This window comes from Chiloscyllium plagiosum, unplaced genomic scaffold (genome assembly GCF_037043375.1).
Source record: "Chiloscyllium plagiosum isolate Xiang-an unplaced genomic scaffold, Cpla_swu_hap1 HiC_scaffold_48, whole genome shotgun sequence".
Lineage (NCBI taxonomy): Eukaryota > Metazoa > Chordata > Chondrichthyes > Orectolobiformes > Hemiscylliidae > Chiloscyllium > Chiloscyllium plagiosum.
Genome location: NW_028270186.1, coordinates 7,729,121 through 7,744,693, shown reverse-complemented (window position 1 = coordinate 7,744,693; position 15,573 = coordinate 7,729,121). Strand labels below are relative to the sequence as shown.

The window sequence follows — 15,573 nt, the reverse complement described above, 5'->3', positions numbered from 1 at the left end:
CCAGCCTTTACAGCCTGTGTTATAACTCAAGCCCTTCATTCCTGGCAACATCTTGGTAAATCTGTTCTGAACCCTCTCCAATTTAATAGTATCCTTCCTAAAGTGGGGCAATCAAAAGGGCACAAAGTAGTCCAGAAGAGGCGTTATCCATGTCCTGTACAACCTCAGTATGATGTCTCAACTCGTGTACTCAAAGGTTTGAGCAATGAAACCAAGCGAAAACACCCAGCTCTTTCGTGCCTTGAGTTTTCCTTGCACAGTTTTGCAGCTTGGAAGAAATTTTCTGTGTTCCCTCTCCTGTTTCTGATTGGTTGCACTTGGCTTCTGTGTGCTGATTGCCTTAACTCTCCAGCTCCTCTGGTCATAGTTCTCCTTTGTGTCTGAAAGGCACATAGCATTTTGCTTAATTTCCTTCCTGTCAGTACTGTGCGCAGGTCAAAGGCCACCGGGTCAAATGTACCAGGACATAATTTTATACGAAATTTGTAATTATAAGTGAGCTCTTTTAAATTGTCCATTTATAAAACTTCTTTTGAAACATTAACATGGATGACAGATGTTGCATAAATAACTCACCAATTTTCGAAACAAACAAGTCAAATGTGGTGACACAGTTAAGTCCTGTTGAAGTACAAGCATTATTGCAATGTAGGAAATACTACAATCCGTTTACACGTGGTAAGCTGTCAAACAACAGTGTGATCATGACAACATCATTTGTTTTTTCTGTTGGATAAAGCATGGAGATAACATGGGGAATTGGCTATTTAAATTGCTCTGGTGCTTTGCTTTTCTCCATTCCTCAGTTGATGTTCCCATTTCATTACCTTGCAGAGAGCAATTAAGGAGCAGGAGAGTCGATGTTTTGAGCATAAGCTCTTGATCAGGAATGTGCTAAAGTTGTCCAGGATAAGTCATGGCGAAGAGTTTGGAATGATCGCTTCTGGGAGGTGCCTGCATTCAGGCCAAAGTCAGTGAGGCTGTAGACCATCAGTCCTTGGGTGTGTTACTGGGGATGGTGGTCAGATATGAATAGAGACTTGAGATATGGAAGACTGGAGGTTTTTTGTAATGAGCACCAGGTTTTGGGAAGCAGAGTTGGAATTCCCTGCAGTTGATGTGTGTAAAGTAAGAGTACACTCATTTTAAAGGCACGAATGAGAGGGCTACCAAACATTTGGCAGAGGTTTCATGGACTGTTGGATGATACCATGCTATGACTGTGCAACCAGAATGGCCTGATAGTCTTACTTCAAAGCATTGTGTTTTCCTTTCTTCAAACAGACCTTTGCCTGTTCAATCTCCAAAAAGTACAGTTTTCTGACTTGGCCTCTCCCTGTGACAAAGCACTGCATGCTCCAGTACATAACTGGGGGCCAAAAAAAGAACAATTTGATTCCATTTCATTGTTGAAACAAAGGATTGGTGCAGGAACATGTGTAGAACTGCCTCCCTGTCTGCTGTATGAGAGGGCCAAATGCATTTTCCTGATGGCTGTGAGCTTCCCCCTGCCGAACAAAGCACCACGTGCTGTTGGCATTTCTGTGTTGGCTCTCACCAAAGGGACAGTCAAGAGAGGCATATTGGGTTGTTCCATGAGTGTGTGTCCTCTGTTTAGCAGCAGTGGTTAGGCAGCAATGTAATGGAATTGGGATGCAGTGGCTCAGTGGTATTATCATTGGACTGTTCATGCAGACACCCAGATAATGTTCTGGGGACCCAGGTTCGAATCCTCAACAGGATCCATAGCAACCTGACAAAGGAGCAGCACTCTGAAAGCTAGTGTTTCCAAATAAACCTGTTGGACTATAACCACCCCAGTCCAACACCGGCTCCTACTCATCATGACAATAACACAGGAATAACTCCAGTCTCATAAAGCTGGCATTGTCTATTGCTGACTCAACTAGAGCTGTAAACGTACTCACTCAGAAATACTATTTCTGCAGTTCAGTGTCACCACGAGTCAAGCACACCATTTGGCTAAAACCTCGGCTTTTCCAGAAGATTTCCTGGAAGCACTGCTCCGTTGCACAACTTTGTTCAAGCCTGAGACCATATGACAGGAGAGTTTGGTCTGTGTGGACTGATGCTTTGGGAAGCCTGAGACCATATGACAGGAGAAATTTCTGGCCCATAGTTTTTCCAAACCACTATGAGAAGTTTGTTATGTGAGGTGTCATCGGGAGAAAGAAGTACCAATTCCATGATTAGGGTTCGCGAGTCCTGTCCTATTCGCAAGTCCCTCAAAAATAGGAGGACACTGTCCAGACCCTTGAACCTGCTTGGCTTTTGAATAAGAATATACCTAGGTAGTGGCATTGCCCCACATCCTGTACAATCTTCGTGTAATAAAATCTAAGAGTTCAGGAGTTGAAACTTAAAATTGATAGGGCATCAGCTACCATTTGTAAATGAAAGTTCCAGGCTTCCACCACCCTTCCACCAGTTACCATTTTGTAATTTCACGATTGAACAGTTGTAATTTAATTATTCTACAATTCTCTTTTGTATGGGAAATAGTGCCTCTCCATGATATCTGCCATTTTACAACTTGAAAATCCTTATCAAATAGCTACTTAAACGTTTAAGTTGCAGAAAATTGTCTCTATCCCAAGCCACGTCTTGTTGCTGGCCCAAAAATCCAAGTAGAGATGTCATTATATGCTCCTGTCACCCACAATTTCGCTCACCCGGTTCATGCAAAGGGACAGGTTGTGAGGGAACAAGCAAGCAAACTTGTATTAATGCAGCACCGTTTTTAAAACTGCAAGCACCATTGTCATGTAAAAAGTGCGTGAGCCAGTTTGCACACAGCATCCGTCAAAATACTTAGAGTTAAATGACCAGGTAATCCGACTGTATTTTATCTCATGTTGGCAGGAATATATGTAGACCAAGGTATGACCTTGCTTTGCTTAGTGTCCTGAGATCTTTGTCAAACACACTGGAGAGATCAGAGTGTTTCTGGTTAACATCTTACTTGAAGAATGCACTTCCAACAGTACACCTCTCCCTCAGTATTGCGCCAGTGTTTAGTCTGGAGTCTTTGCCCAAGTCTCAGGAATGGAACTTAAACCCACGTCTGCCTGAATTCAATGAGAGTCATTGCAATGGAGCTAGCTCTCTGTACAGCAACCTAATCCATTCCTATTTAGTTCCTCAGCCTCTGTAGTTCTAAAAGTTTCTTTCCCTTAGGTGCTCATCAAATTTGTATCTTCCAGACAGCGATTTTGTTGAACCTTTGGCTCAGAGACAGAGAAAATGCTAATGCCTGAAAGCAGCCCGACATTGACTTCTTGACATTAAACAGAGAGAGACTAGAATAAGAGACAGTTTTAAAATTAGAGGCTTCTTACTTAGGATGACAGTGAGAAAAAAAATGTTCTCTTTGTGGTTTGTTTGTGGTTGGTATTCTCTTCCTTGGAAAGCAGTGGAGGCTGGTTCCTCTGAAGGAACATTAGTTTTTTGATAAGCAAGTGAGTCACGAGTTATCGGGAGAGGGGTATGTGGCACACTTGGGGAAATGGAGTTGAGACCATGAGCAAATCTGCCATTATCTTGCTGAATGGTCTCCTCCTGCTCTTCAAGCGGGAGGTTGGAAGGACACAGCAAGCCAGGCAGCATCAGAAGGTGGAGAAGCCAATGTGGAGAAGTGTAACCCTTCTTCAGGACAGTCCTGACGAAGGATTATACGTGGAACTTGGACTTCACCACCTGATGCTGCCTTGGCTTGCTGTGTTCTTCCAGCCTCCTGCTTGTCTCCTTAGATTCCAGCACCTGCATTTGTCTCCACTCCTATTCTTTGTCAGTTCAAAGTTCCAAAATACACTGAAGGATATGGGATAGTGCAGGAAAATAGCATGGAAGCAGATTATTACACATGATTTCATGGAATGGTGGAGCTAGCTCAAGGGGCCAAATGGCCTACTTCTCCAATTTTAAATCAGCGTGTTTCCTTTTGAAATAATGAATTTTCTCCAATTCCACCATTCTTCGAGGCATAGAGTTGCTCTGCACAAAGTAAATTTTTCTGCCTGTCCGAGCTGCACCTCTTGCCAAAACCTTGAACCAGATCTCCTGGCCCACAGAGACATTACTACTGTACCAGAAGGGCTGTATTGCCTTTAGATCATTAGCTACTTGGAAGAACAATATTGTAGATGCGGTTGAATCAGCGTTTCATTATGAGGGCGGACACCTCATCCCATGAATGTGTTGCCTTCACTGACAGACACGTTGGCCTGCCCTTGTCTTACAGAACTATATGAGGCATTTTCAACCAAACGACTTCAGTGTAACTTATCCAGCAAACTTATGGAATTGGTTGAGTTGAACCACACAAGTTTGATCTCAAATCAGTGTGCAATGAGGTGATTCACATGGAGTTTCCAGTTGTCTGTTGGGAATTGACCTTGAGGGGTCGTCGCAGGCGGAAATTAGGGTTCAAGTTTCTGATCAGTCCCCGGTGGATACTCATGTCCTGTCAATCACTGCCTCCCTGAGAGAAATGTTTTTAATAGCTTGCAACACCTCCCCCACCCCTACCCCATTGCAAAAACAATCATTTGATACTGTGTGTGTTCTTGCAACGAATGTGTGTGGTACCAGGTCATGCTAGGTGCCTGTGTAACCAGACTAGAGGGATAGGATTACAGTGCAGAATGAGGTCACTTGGCCTAACTCTCTTGAATTTTGCTCAACTCAATCTTGGGCCCTCACCCCAAAGCCATGATATCCATGCCCCCTCTGCACCTAACCAATTTTGTTCGTCGAAATCGAATATATTGACTGTACTCTCCAGCACCGTCAAGGTAAAGAAGGTGAATAAACTAGAATACACCTTCAGCAAGAAAGGGGAGGAAGCTGCTGAACAGGCTGTGTGACTGGCCTTGCTGATGGGAGCTGGCTGGTGTTTAGTTTCTTCCTCCTCCTGCTCTGTAACCTCTTCTTCAACTCTGCCAGGTTCTGTTATTCACCAGTGACTCAGCCACTTCATTCAGTATCACAAGCCTCCTGTGTGCTTTTCACAAAGTGCTGTATTGCACTTGCTTTCATCGGTCTCATTCATTCGACAAATGACATCATTTGAGGCCAGAAAGGAAAGTGGAGGAGGAAGAAAGTAGAATGATAGAATGGGTACAGCAGAAAACATGACCATTTGGTTCATTGTCTCTTTCCTGGTTTTCTCAACAACAGCTCATAGGCCCCATCCTCTAGCTTTCCCCTGTGGGCTTTTGATTCTTTTTTTACCCCTTCAGGTAAAGATCCTGTGTGTTTTTTTTTGCAATTTGCATCCACTGGAGCAATGCAGTCCCAGGTACGAGCTACTGGCTACACTTAAAATGATGTCCACTAAGTTGTCAATGCTTTCATTTTTGTCAGTCACAAGTCTATGACCTCTGGCTCCACACCCTTGAGCCAACGGGAACAGTTTGTCTTTAATTGTTTTATCCAAACCCTTCCTTCATTATTTGAAACACCGATCAACTGGAGAGTGGACTGATCAGATGGCATTCTGATGAGATAAGGGAATGATGTGCAGTGTCAAGGTGAAAGTTGATGTATAGAATGTTTCCACTTGGAGACAAAGCCAGAATTAAGGGCAGTAAGTGAAGGACAAGCACTTAGTAATCCAGAATGGCATGTGGGATAAACGTTTCACCCTTGGACTCAACTATGTTCTGGTGAGGAGAAAAGCTGCATTAAGGGGCATGGACCCATCCTCCAGGCTCCCACAAGGATTGGTCTCCATCCAGACACCATGCAGAGCTTCTGGTACCCATGGGCCCTGACCCCAAAAGTTCACAATGACCAGGGAGGAGAGGAAATAACTAAGTAAAAGATAGTTTCCACGGAAAACAATTTTGCTGTACGCACTTGTTTTAAGGAATGTGCTATCAGCACTGATTAGTAACATCAAAATGAGTGATTGTAACTTCTTTGCATCCTCTGTGCTGTTCCCATCTCCTTCCTCGGTTTAATAGTTTCTTTTCTGAAAATGTTTTTCCTTTGCAGGAATGGACGCACCCATACGATACGTTCAACATGCACTCACTGGAGAACTCCCTGATTGACATCTTACAGAACGAGCAGGAACCTCTCAAGGGTGAGTCCCATGGCTTATTTTGGCTTATCTATTCCCCCATTAAATAGTTGGGCCAATCCTTCCTTCATGTGGTTTTCTGGGTCTGCTGAACCGATGTGCATTCACGCGAGTTATTTTCCTGCTCCTCGGATACTGCCTGACCTGCTGTGCTTTTCTAGCGCCCCTCTAATCTTGACTCTGATCTCCAGCATCTGCAGTCCTCACTTTCGCCTAATCTCACTGTAAGGAGATGAGTGCCATGTGCAGGGTGGATGAAGGAAGAGTGGTGCAGGCATACAAAGAAATACTTGCAGTTGCAACTTGCCTTTCACGTCCTCACAACGTTTCCCAAAAGATTTATGGCTCTTCAAGTGATCATGGCAGCAAAGTGTGCACAGCAAGATTCCCCTATCAGCCAATAAACTGGTCGTGATTATGTCCTTTGTTCAGCAGTGTTGAACTTGGTCTTGTGAAATGGGGCAGATCATGGTAGAGCAAAGCAGTGCGCACTAACAATCCAGAATATGTATCAGCAGTTCATGCGTCTGCCTGTAAGCTTACAATCGGGCTACAACTGTGAAGAAGGTGGCAGGTTTTCAACGCCAAGGTCAACGATTTTTAACTGGAGTTTACAGAGTAGCTTGCACAATGTCCCAAAGGAATTTATGGACCAGGTCTTGGAGAAAATATGATCAACGATCAAATCATTACATTTCCAATGGTATTTGTGACATGCGATTGCTTTGAACCAAAGATTTAAAAGGAATCTTAGGGGCAACTTTTTTCATGCAAAGGGTGATGCACGTGTGGAATGAGCTGCCAGAGGAAATAGTGGAGCTGGGACAACGACAACGTTTAAAAGGCATCTGGATGGGAATATGAATAGGAAGGGTTCAGAGGGATATGGGCCAAGTGTTGGCAAATGGGACTAGATTAATTTAGAATATCTGGTCGGCATGGACAAGTTGGACCAAAGGGTCTGTTTCCATGCTGTACATTGCCAAGACCTGACTTATCTTTCAGTAGTATCCGTAGGAGTCTAGGCGAAAGTGAGGAGGCGGATGCAGATGCAGTCGTGTGTGGTGCTGGAAAAGCACAGCAGTTCAGGCAGCATCTGAGGAGCAGGAAAATCGACGTTTCGGGCATTAGCTCTTGATCATCAATTTTCCTGCTCCTCGGATGCTGCCTGACCTGCTGTGCGTTTCTAGCACCACACTCTCAACCCCATAGGAACCTGTACTTCGACCTGAGGTGGGGTCCTTCGTTTCAGGTCTCAGGCCAAAAGCGAGTGCAGTACTCCTGATTGCTACAGTGGAGTGCCAATCTCCCTTTCTTACATTGAAGTTTCTGGAGAGAGATTTGAACCCATAGCCTTTCTAACTTAAGAGGGTAGGGTGGTACCCCTCAGCCTCAGCTGAAATGAGTTCAAATGCAAGTCGGGTGTTAAGATGGCCTGATAGGAATTTGCAACGACAGGAGAGTCTAAGATCCAAGTCGGCCATCTGATTGCTTCGGAATTTTCTGGGAATAGTAGATTCAGGGTTGGTTTGATTTGATCGGGTCGGGAGCTGTTACTGACCGGTTCATCAAATGGCACTTCTTTTGTGATGCAAAGTCTGTTTGTTTGGAATTGGGGAACTGCAGAAACATCAGCTGGCCACTGACCGATCTGTGGGAAACTTGATGTCTCCTGATTGCTGCTGTGCTCTGTCAGACAGTGTTACTAGACGGTTTACAAGGTGGACGGAGAGGCTGCTGTGCTGCCTGTTTCTCCATATTTAAAGGCTGTGCCCTGGTTTGAGGAGGGGAGAGGTTGCCCACTCTGTGGAGGACTTTGTCTGGAGAGCGGCAGAGAAGCTGTGGCCCACTTAGTTAACAAGTAGGACAGGAGGCCACTAGGCAGTGTTCCAAGTTCCTGATGGCTGTTCTCAACCTGCCACAAACAGCTGTCTGACAGCACACTGCACACAAACAAGGGAGAGATCAATCATTTGCTTCCGTCTGCAGGATAGGTGTGACTTTTGTTTCGGAATCTGCATCTGTTTCGTCACTCATTGACCAAATTGAACACCAAGCAGCAAGAATGGTCTGACCCCAATTCCTAATGATGTAAATCTTGGCTGAAATCACCATTTTACATTTGGGGCAGTCTGGTCCTGTCGACTTTTCAATGAATGAGTGCACCTTCCCCTTTTTTCCCTATTTCTGCAGTATTTCCTCTTTTAGGAAATAATACCAAGAGGCGGCCATTTGATCCTCTGAGTCTCTTACACCATTGAGTAAGATCATGGCTCATTTTTCTAATTTCATGACACTTTTATGTGCCATATCTGTTGATATCCAAAATCTATTATCTGGCTTTAATTCACTTCTGCAGCTCTTCGGGGTAGAGCTCTGTTGATTTATGACCCTCCGACTGTGGAAATTTCCCTTCCTTTCAACCCTGGATAGCTGACTCCGTATCCTCAGACAGTGACCTCTGCCTTTCAAACCTCTAGCCAGTATAATGACGTTCCAAGTAGTTATATGGTTTTGTAACATTATAAACTTGCCACATTTCCTTTGAACGCTGCCAACTGGTTGGTCAACCTGAACGTCTGCTTTACAAGGAACACTTTTCTTGCCAATTCCCTCATCTCTTTGAGGTGGCACTTGGCTCTGCCAAAATCATGAAGTAGCCTGGCAAATCTGTGTTGTCAGATTAATTGTAGCCATAGTTAGTGCACATTCAGAGACAAGAGTCCATCCAGCCTCCTGAATCTTTTTTTTCAACAAACACTGCTCAATTTAGACTGGCACGTCAGCTTCTTCTGGAGTCCAGAAGATTAGTCTTGCTTCCAGGTGTACATTTCAGTTGTCTCCCAAGAGTTCCAGTGGAACCTGATTGCACTGTACCATCCTGGTGTTGGTTTTGATTTGTTAAAGATCATGTCCTGATTTCCTCTCTGCTTCTAATCTGAGACCTCTGGAATTTACAAAAAATAGGAGGCATGAACAGGTCATTGAACCTGTGAAGTCGTAGGCTGCCACATGTCGAGAAGTTTATCACCCCCTGCCTCGAATCTCATTGATGACTAAGTTTCCACAACTCTCCATAGTGAAGAATTCCTAATACTCATGAAATCCTGCTCATCTTACTACTAAGTGGCCTCTTATTTTGAGACCACATCCAGTGGCTTTTAGACACTGACCATTGACCAATCACTTTGAAAGGAAACAGTTTCTGCTTGCCGAGTCTATATAAAAACCCCTTGTTTTTCTTCCCTCTATTTGGTTCCCCCTCTTTAAGCTGCTTTAAGAAAATGATCACACTTTTTTTTCTCCCAAACCCTCGGGGAAGGTGGCCAAAAGCACAATTGAAGATATCCGTTTTAAGGAGCAGTCTGAAAGCTGCAGACAGAGGGCAATGAAACAGAACAGTTTAGGGAGGGAATTTCAGAGCTTAAGGCCCCAGCAGGTTGAGACATTTCTGCTAGTGGTGGAAGGAATGCATGAAAAGCCAGAATGAATGAAGCACAGATTTTAGAAATTCTAAGGAGTTCAGAGCTAGGAGTTGGCACAAAAGGCAAGTTAGGCATAGGGCAAATCAGTCGTGATGTGATAGAATGGCAGAGCAGAATGCTCTACACCTACTTTTGTTTCTTATCTCAGTATTGTGGACTTGAGATTACAGAGGCGGGGAGAAACCAGGTCAGAGAGGGATTTAAAAATGGCTAAATATTTTTAAGTAAGTTGAGGCATTATATCACCGGGAGCCAAGGATTTAGTGCTGAATAATCTGTGCGAAGTTCAATAGATGCCTGTCTCTCTCATCGTGCAGGTCGATCGGCTTTGTTCCCTGTTGAAGATGGCTTCCTTGACAACAGCCAGGGTGATCAGTCTTTATCTTCAGGCTTGAACTCCCCGGCTCTCAGCCAGAATGGGAAATCAGGAGAGCGATATTCCCGAAAGGTTTTTGTTGGCGGTTTGCCACCTGATATTGATGAAGGTGAGTTAAGATTCTTGTGCGTGAGGGAACCTATTGTGATTGGATTTTCTTTGTATGTCCTGAAGGATAGCAAATTAAGTGTAAATATTTCTCTGGCTGAAACTGCTCACTGTTGATCTGTTGAATATCAGTTTTGTGCTCTCCTTGTTTACTCTTCTCTGCTACTAGTTCAAGAGATGAGCATCACCCATGTGAAAACGTACAAAATGTCACTGTATTGATCACTACTACATTTGAAAGAATAGCTCACTAACACTGTCTCCAGAAGTTGACTGTTCCTTCATACAGATAATGGGAATGTGTTGGAATGTGTAGGGTAGGATGTCCAACCTCTGACATTGTAAATGACGGTGTTAAGGGAGCACCATGATTCCTGACTGGACCACTAATCCCCCAGCCTGAACAAATAACACTCTGTCATAAATTCAAAGCCTTCTCGAGCCGTTCATGAATTCAAGTACAGCTAATAAAATAGATCTGCGATAAAATGTAACCTGGAGATCAGATGATTTTTGCAACTCCCAATCCCAGTGGTTCGTCAATTTCCTTTGGCAGAGGAATCCTGCCCTCCTTAGCTGGACAGGACCATACGTGTCTCTGGACTTGGGGAAACCAAACTGCATTTGGCATAGCCTCCAAATCACTGTGCATTCACTGCCCCTTGGTTACAATCCTGGACTTTGTCCTGAACAGCACAGTGGATGTACCTACACCACATGGACTGCAATGGAGCAGCTCCAGAAGATGATCCACCAATACCTTTTCAAGGGCAATCAGTGAAATGACTGCTTCAGTAATTAAGAGGCAAGTTACGTCCTTCAAAAAACAGAATGCCTCCTGTCATGAGCACAATGCAGAGTGTTGAATGAACAACTTGACGAGAGCGAATCCGCCCCCCTGCTGAAGCAATCTAAAAGTACTCTATTGTCTTTGTCCAATCCTCTATCCTTTTCTGCTTCAACTCATTATAAAATTCACTAGGAAACATCAACATAGTTTCTGCTTGTGTCAACAAATTTCATAAGAAACAATCATTTTTAAAGTGAAATACTCTTCTCAAAATTCAACGTAATTTCAAAAACAAAATTTCCTCTTAGCCACAGTTTTTGTTCTCATGATTGGTTTCCCCATCACAGACACCGACCCACTAAATGTATACTTTCTAGCTTTGTAAAATGGCACAGCTTGAATTGGTGGTGAACATTTGTTGATGATTATTATGACATTCTTTTCTCTGCTCTGCAAAACCTAATATGTCATGGGAGTTCTCGTCAATGGCCACGTTGTTGCAGTGGTCCTTCAGTTTTCTGACCAGCCACGTCTCTCCATTGAGTGTCGACTCCCATTACATGTTTATTTTCTCAAAAATATATTACCAAACACTTGCCAAATTGGATTGCATCCATATCTTATTTGTGCAGTGCTCCCGAAAGGAATTTACTCACCGTTGGCGATATCTGACCACTTGAAGAGACTTTGTTCAGCAAGCAGTTCAATATTGCAAGCAACTGTAAAAGAGAGAGTCAATTTTTACGTCACAATTGTGCGGATAAACATGGTTTTCCGAGCCTGTAATCAAAACCAGTGCATTTAGCTGCTTTTAAAACTGATTGACAGCGAAATCCTGGACTTGTCAGCGATGGAGTGCCTTGGAATGCATAGGAATCCTTGCTGTCCACTGACAATATGAAGGTTCTTAAATTTTGGGTAACCCCAGATGTAAAATATTTAACATAAATCCATCCCACTTGCAGCTGTGTTTCCATCATGGCAGAGCTTCCCAGCAGTGGCAAAGCTGCTCTTTCAGTACAGGGCTTTGCTGAACCAATGCCTGATTTGGTTAAAAATAAAGCCCATTATGTGCTCTGCCTTGGGCAGTTCATGGGATGATGGAGCATGCAAGGTTACACTTGAATGTGTATATCTAGTTGCCTTGTTGGAGCTGGAGAGGGACAGCTTGACCGTGAATCCAAAGTTCAGAAATTCCTGGTTCTCAAGTGGACGTGTGCAGTGGTGCATCTGACTGATTGAGAGAGAGAAAAGAGCATTTGCCCTTTCTCCTCTTGCCTGTTATTTATTATGGACCAGGTCAGACCCCCTCAAAACATTTCAAGAAGGTAGCCCAGACCCTAACTTCTCTAGTTGTTTTCAGCAGGTGTAGAGTGGATATTCGAGGAGTGATGCAGCTGGTCAAAACCCCTCTGTTTTAAACGAAACAGAATTTATTTACAGAATGAAACACAAACAAAAGAGAACAGGACACATGTTTGGATCATTGGAATCTCTTCTGGAATGGGAGTGACCTGCATAAGAAGGACCGATTGCATCTGAATTTTAAGGGGACTTATGTACTGGCAGGGAGATTTGCTAGAGCTGCTTAGGAGGGTTTAAACAAGTACGTTTTGGGTGGGGGGGGTGGGTGGGACCAGACACATAGTGAGGAAAGAGATCAATCTGGGACTGGTACAGTTGGGAAAGCGAGCGAGTCAAACAGTCAAAGCAGGCAGGAGGAAAGCAGAGATCAAGGTAGGACTGATAAATGAAATTAAACTGCCTTTATTTCAATGCGAGGCCTAACAGGGAAGGCAGATGAACTCCGGGCATGGTTAGTAACATGGGACTGGGGTATCACAGCAATTACAGAAACGTGGCTCAATGATGGACAGAACTGGCAGTTTAATGTCCAAAATATAAATGCTATAGGAAGGATATATGGTGAGGAGGGGGAGTGGTATTTTTGATCAGGGATAGCATTTCTGCTGTACTCAGGGAAGATATTTCTGGGATACATCCAGGGAAGTTATTTGGATGGAACTGAAAAAGAAGAAAGGGATGATCACCTTATTGGGATTGTATTATCGACCCCCCTAAGAGTCGGAGAGAAATTGAGAACCAATTTTATAAGGAGATCTCAGTTATCTGTAAGAATAATAGGGTGGTTATGGTTGGAGATTGTAAAATTTCAAACATAGACTGGGACTGTCGCAGTGTTGAGGGTTTAGACGGAGAGGAATTTGTTGTGTCCACAAGACAATTTCCTGTTTCATTGTGTGGATATACTACTAGGGAAGGTGCAAAACCCGACCTACTCCTGGGAAATAAGACAGGGCAGATGACCGAGGTGTCAGTGGGGGAGCACTTCGGGGCCAGCGACCATAATTCTATTAGTTGTAAAATAGTGATGGAAAAGAATAGACCAGATCTAAAAGTTGAAGTTCTAAATTGGGGGAAGGCCAATTTTGACAGTATTAGGCAAGAACTTTCAAAAGCTGACTGGGGGCAGATGTTCGCAGGTAAAGGGGCAGCTGGAAAATGGAAGCCTTCAGAAATTAAATAACGAGAGAAAATATAGGCCTGATAGGGTGAAAGGGAACGCTGGTAAGTTTAGGAAATGCTGGATGAGTAGAGAAATTGAGGTTTTGGTTAAGGAAAAGAAGGAAGCATATATCAGGTATTGACAGCAAGAGAGCAAGTGAATCCTTAGCAGAGCAAAAGCCAGTAGGAGTGTACTGAAGAGGGAAATCAGGAGGGCAGAAAGAGGACATGAGATAGCTTTGGCAAATAGGATTAAGGAGAATCCAAAGGGTTTTTACAAATACATTAAGGACAAAAGGGTAACTAGGGAGAGAATAGGGTCCCTCAAAGATCAGCAAGGTGGCCTTTGTGTGGAGCCACAGGAGATGGGGGAGATACTGAATGAGTATTTTGCATCAGTGTTTACTGTGGAGAAGGACATGGAAGATACAGAATGTGGAGAAATAGATGGTGACATCCTGAAAAATATCTGTATTATAAAGGAGATGATGCTGGATGTCTTAAAATGCATAAAAGTGGATAAATCCCCAGGATCTGATCAGGTGGATCCTTTGAACTCTGTGGGAAGCTAGGGAAGTGATTGCTGAGATATTTGTACCATCAAGAGTCATGGGTGAGGTGCTGGAAGACTACAGGTTGGCTAATGTGTTGCCAACCTTATTTAAGAAAGGTGGTAAAGAAAAGCCAGGGAACTAAAGACTGGTGAGCCTGACATTGGTGGTGGAAGGGTTGTTGCAGGCAATCCTGAGGGACAGGAGTTACATGTATTTGGAAAGGCAAGGACTGATTAGGGGTAATCAGCATGGCCTTGTATTTGGGAAATCAAGTCTTATGAACTTGATTGAGTTTGTTGAAGAAGTAACAAAGAGGATTACTGAGGGTAGAGCAGTGGACATAATCTATATGGACTTGAGAAAGTAGTTTGACAAGTTTCTTCACAGTAGGCTGGTTAGCAAGATTAGGTCTCCTGGAATACAGGGAGAACTTGCCAGTTGGATGTACAACTGGCTTGAAGGTAGAAGACAGATGGTAGTGATGGTGGTGGAGGGTTGCTTTTCAGACTGGAGGCCTATGACCAGTGGTGTGCTCGGTCCACTACTTTTCGTCATTTGTATAAATGATTTGCATGTGAACATGGAGGTCTGGTTAGTAAGTTTGCAGATGACACCAAAATTGGAGGTGTATTGGACAACGAAGAACGTTACCTCAGATTACAACAGGATCTTGACCAGATGGGCCAATGGCCTGAGGAGTTTACTTAGGTAAATGTGAGGTGCTGCATTTTGGAAAGGCTAATCAGAGCAAGACTTGATGGTAAGGTCCTGGGGAGTATTACTGAACAAGGAGACCTTGGTTCATAGCTCCTTGGAAGTGAAGTAGCAGGTAGATAGGATAGTGAAGAAGGCGTTCAGTGTACTTTCTTTTATTGGCCAAAGCATTGAGTATAAGAGTTGGAAGGTCATGTTGCAGCTGTACGGGACATTGGTTAGGCCACTTTTGGAATATTGCGTGCAATTATGGTCTCCTTCCTATCGGAAGGATGTTGTGAAACTTGAAAGAGTTGGATGTTGCCAGGGTTGGAGACTTTGAGATACAGGGAAAGGCTGAATAGGTTGGGGCTGTTTTCCCTGGAGCATCACAGGCTGTGGGGTGACCTTTTAGAGGTTTATAAAATCATGAGCATGGATAGGATAAATAGACAAAGTCTTTTCCCTGGGGTGGGGGAGTCCAGAACTAGAGGTTTGAGGGTGAGTGGGTAAGGTTTAAAAGGCATCTAAGGGGCAAATTTTTCATGCAGAGGATGCATGTGTGGAATGATCTGCCAGAGGAAGTGGCTGGGGCTGGTACAAAGACAATGTTGAAAAGGTATCTGGATGGGTATATATGAATAGGAAGGGTTTAGAGGGATATGGGTCAAATGCTGGAAAAATGGGACTCGATTGGGTTAGGATATCTTGTCGGCGTGGATGAGTTGAATCGTTTTCATACTGTACATCTCCATGACTCTAATTGGATAAACTCGGATATTTCAGAATCTATGCATTTACAACCACTCTGGGGGGAAAAGAAAAACCAAGGGCAAGCTAAATGTCTTAAAGGAGCAGCATCATCACATGTTCCACAGGTGGCCCACTCTCTCTGAACCGAAGTGCTTAGTACATTTTAGTAAAGCTACTCTTAT

At 43.7% G+C, this 15,573-nt stretch overlaps 1 protein-coding gene across 2 annotated transcripts in view; it reads left to right on the top strand.

Annotated features, from left to right (window-relative positions):
• LOC122543064 (cytoplasmic polyadenylation element-binding protein 2-like) overlaps nucleotides 1-15,573 on the top strand; it is a 50,426-nt gene that overhangs the window by 11,780 nt on the left and 23,073 nt on the right. For both annotated transcript variants that reach the window (XM_043681274.2, XM_043681273.2), the window contains 2 exons: nucleotides 6,019-6,109; nucleotides 9,909-10,076. In XM_043681274.2, coding sequence (XP_043537209.1) covers nucleotides 6,019-6,109; nucleotides 9,909-10,076 — 259 coding nt within the window. The remainder of the gene's footprint in view (nucleotides 1-6,018; nucleotides 6,110-9,908; nucleotides 10,077-15,573) is intronic.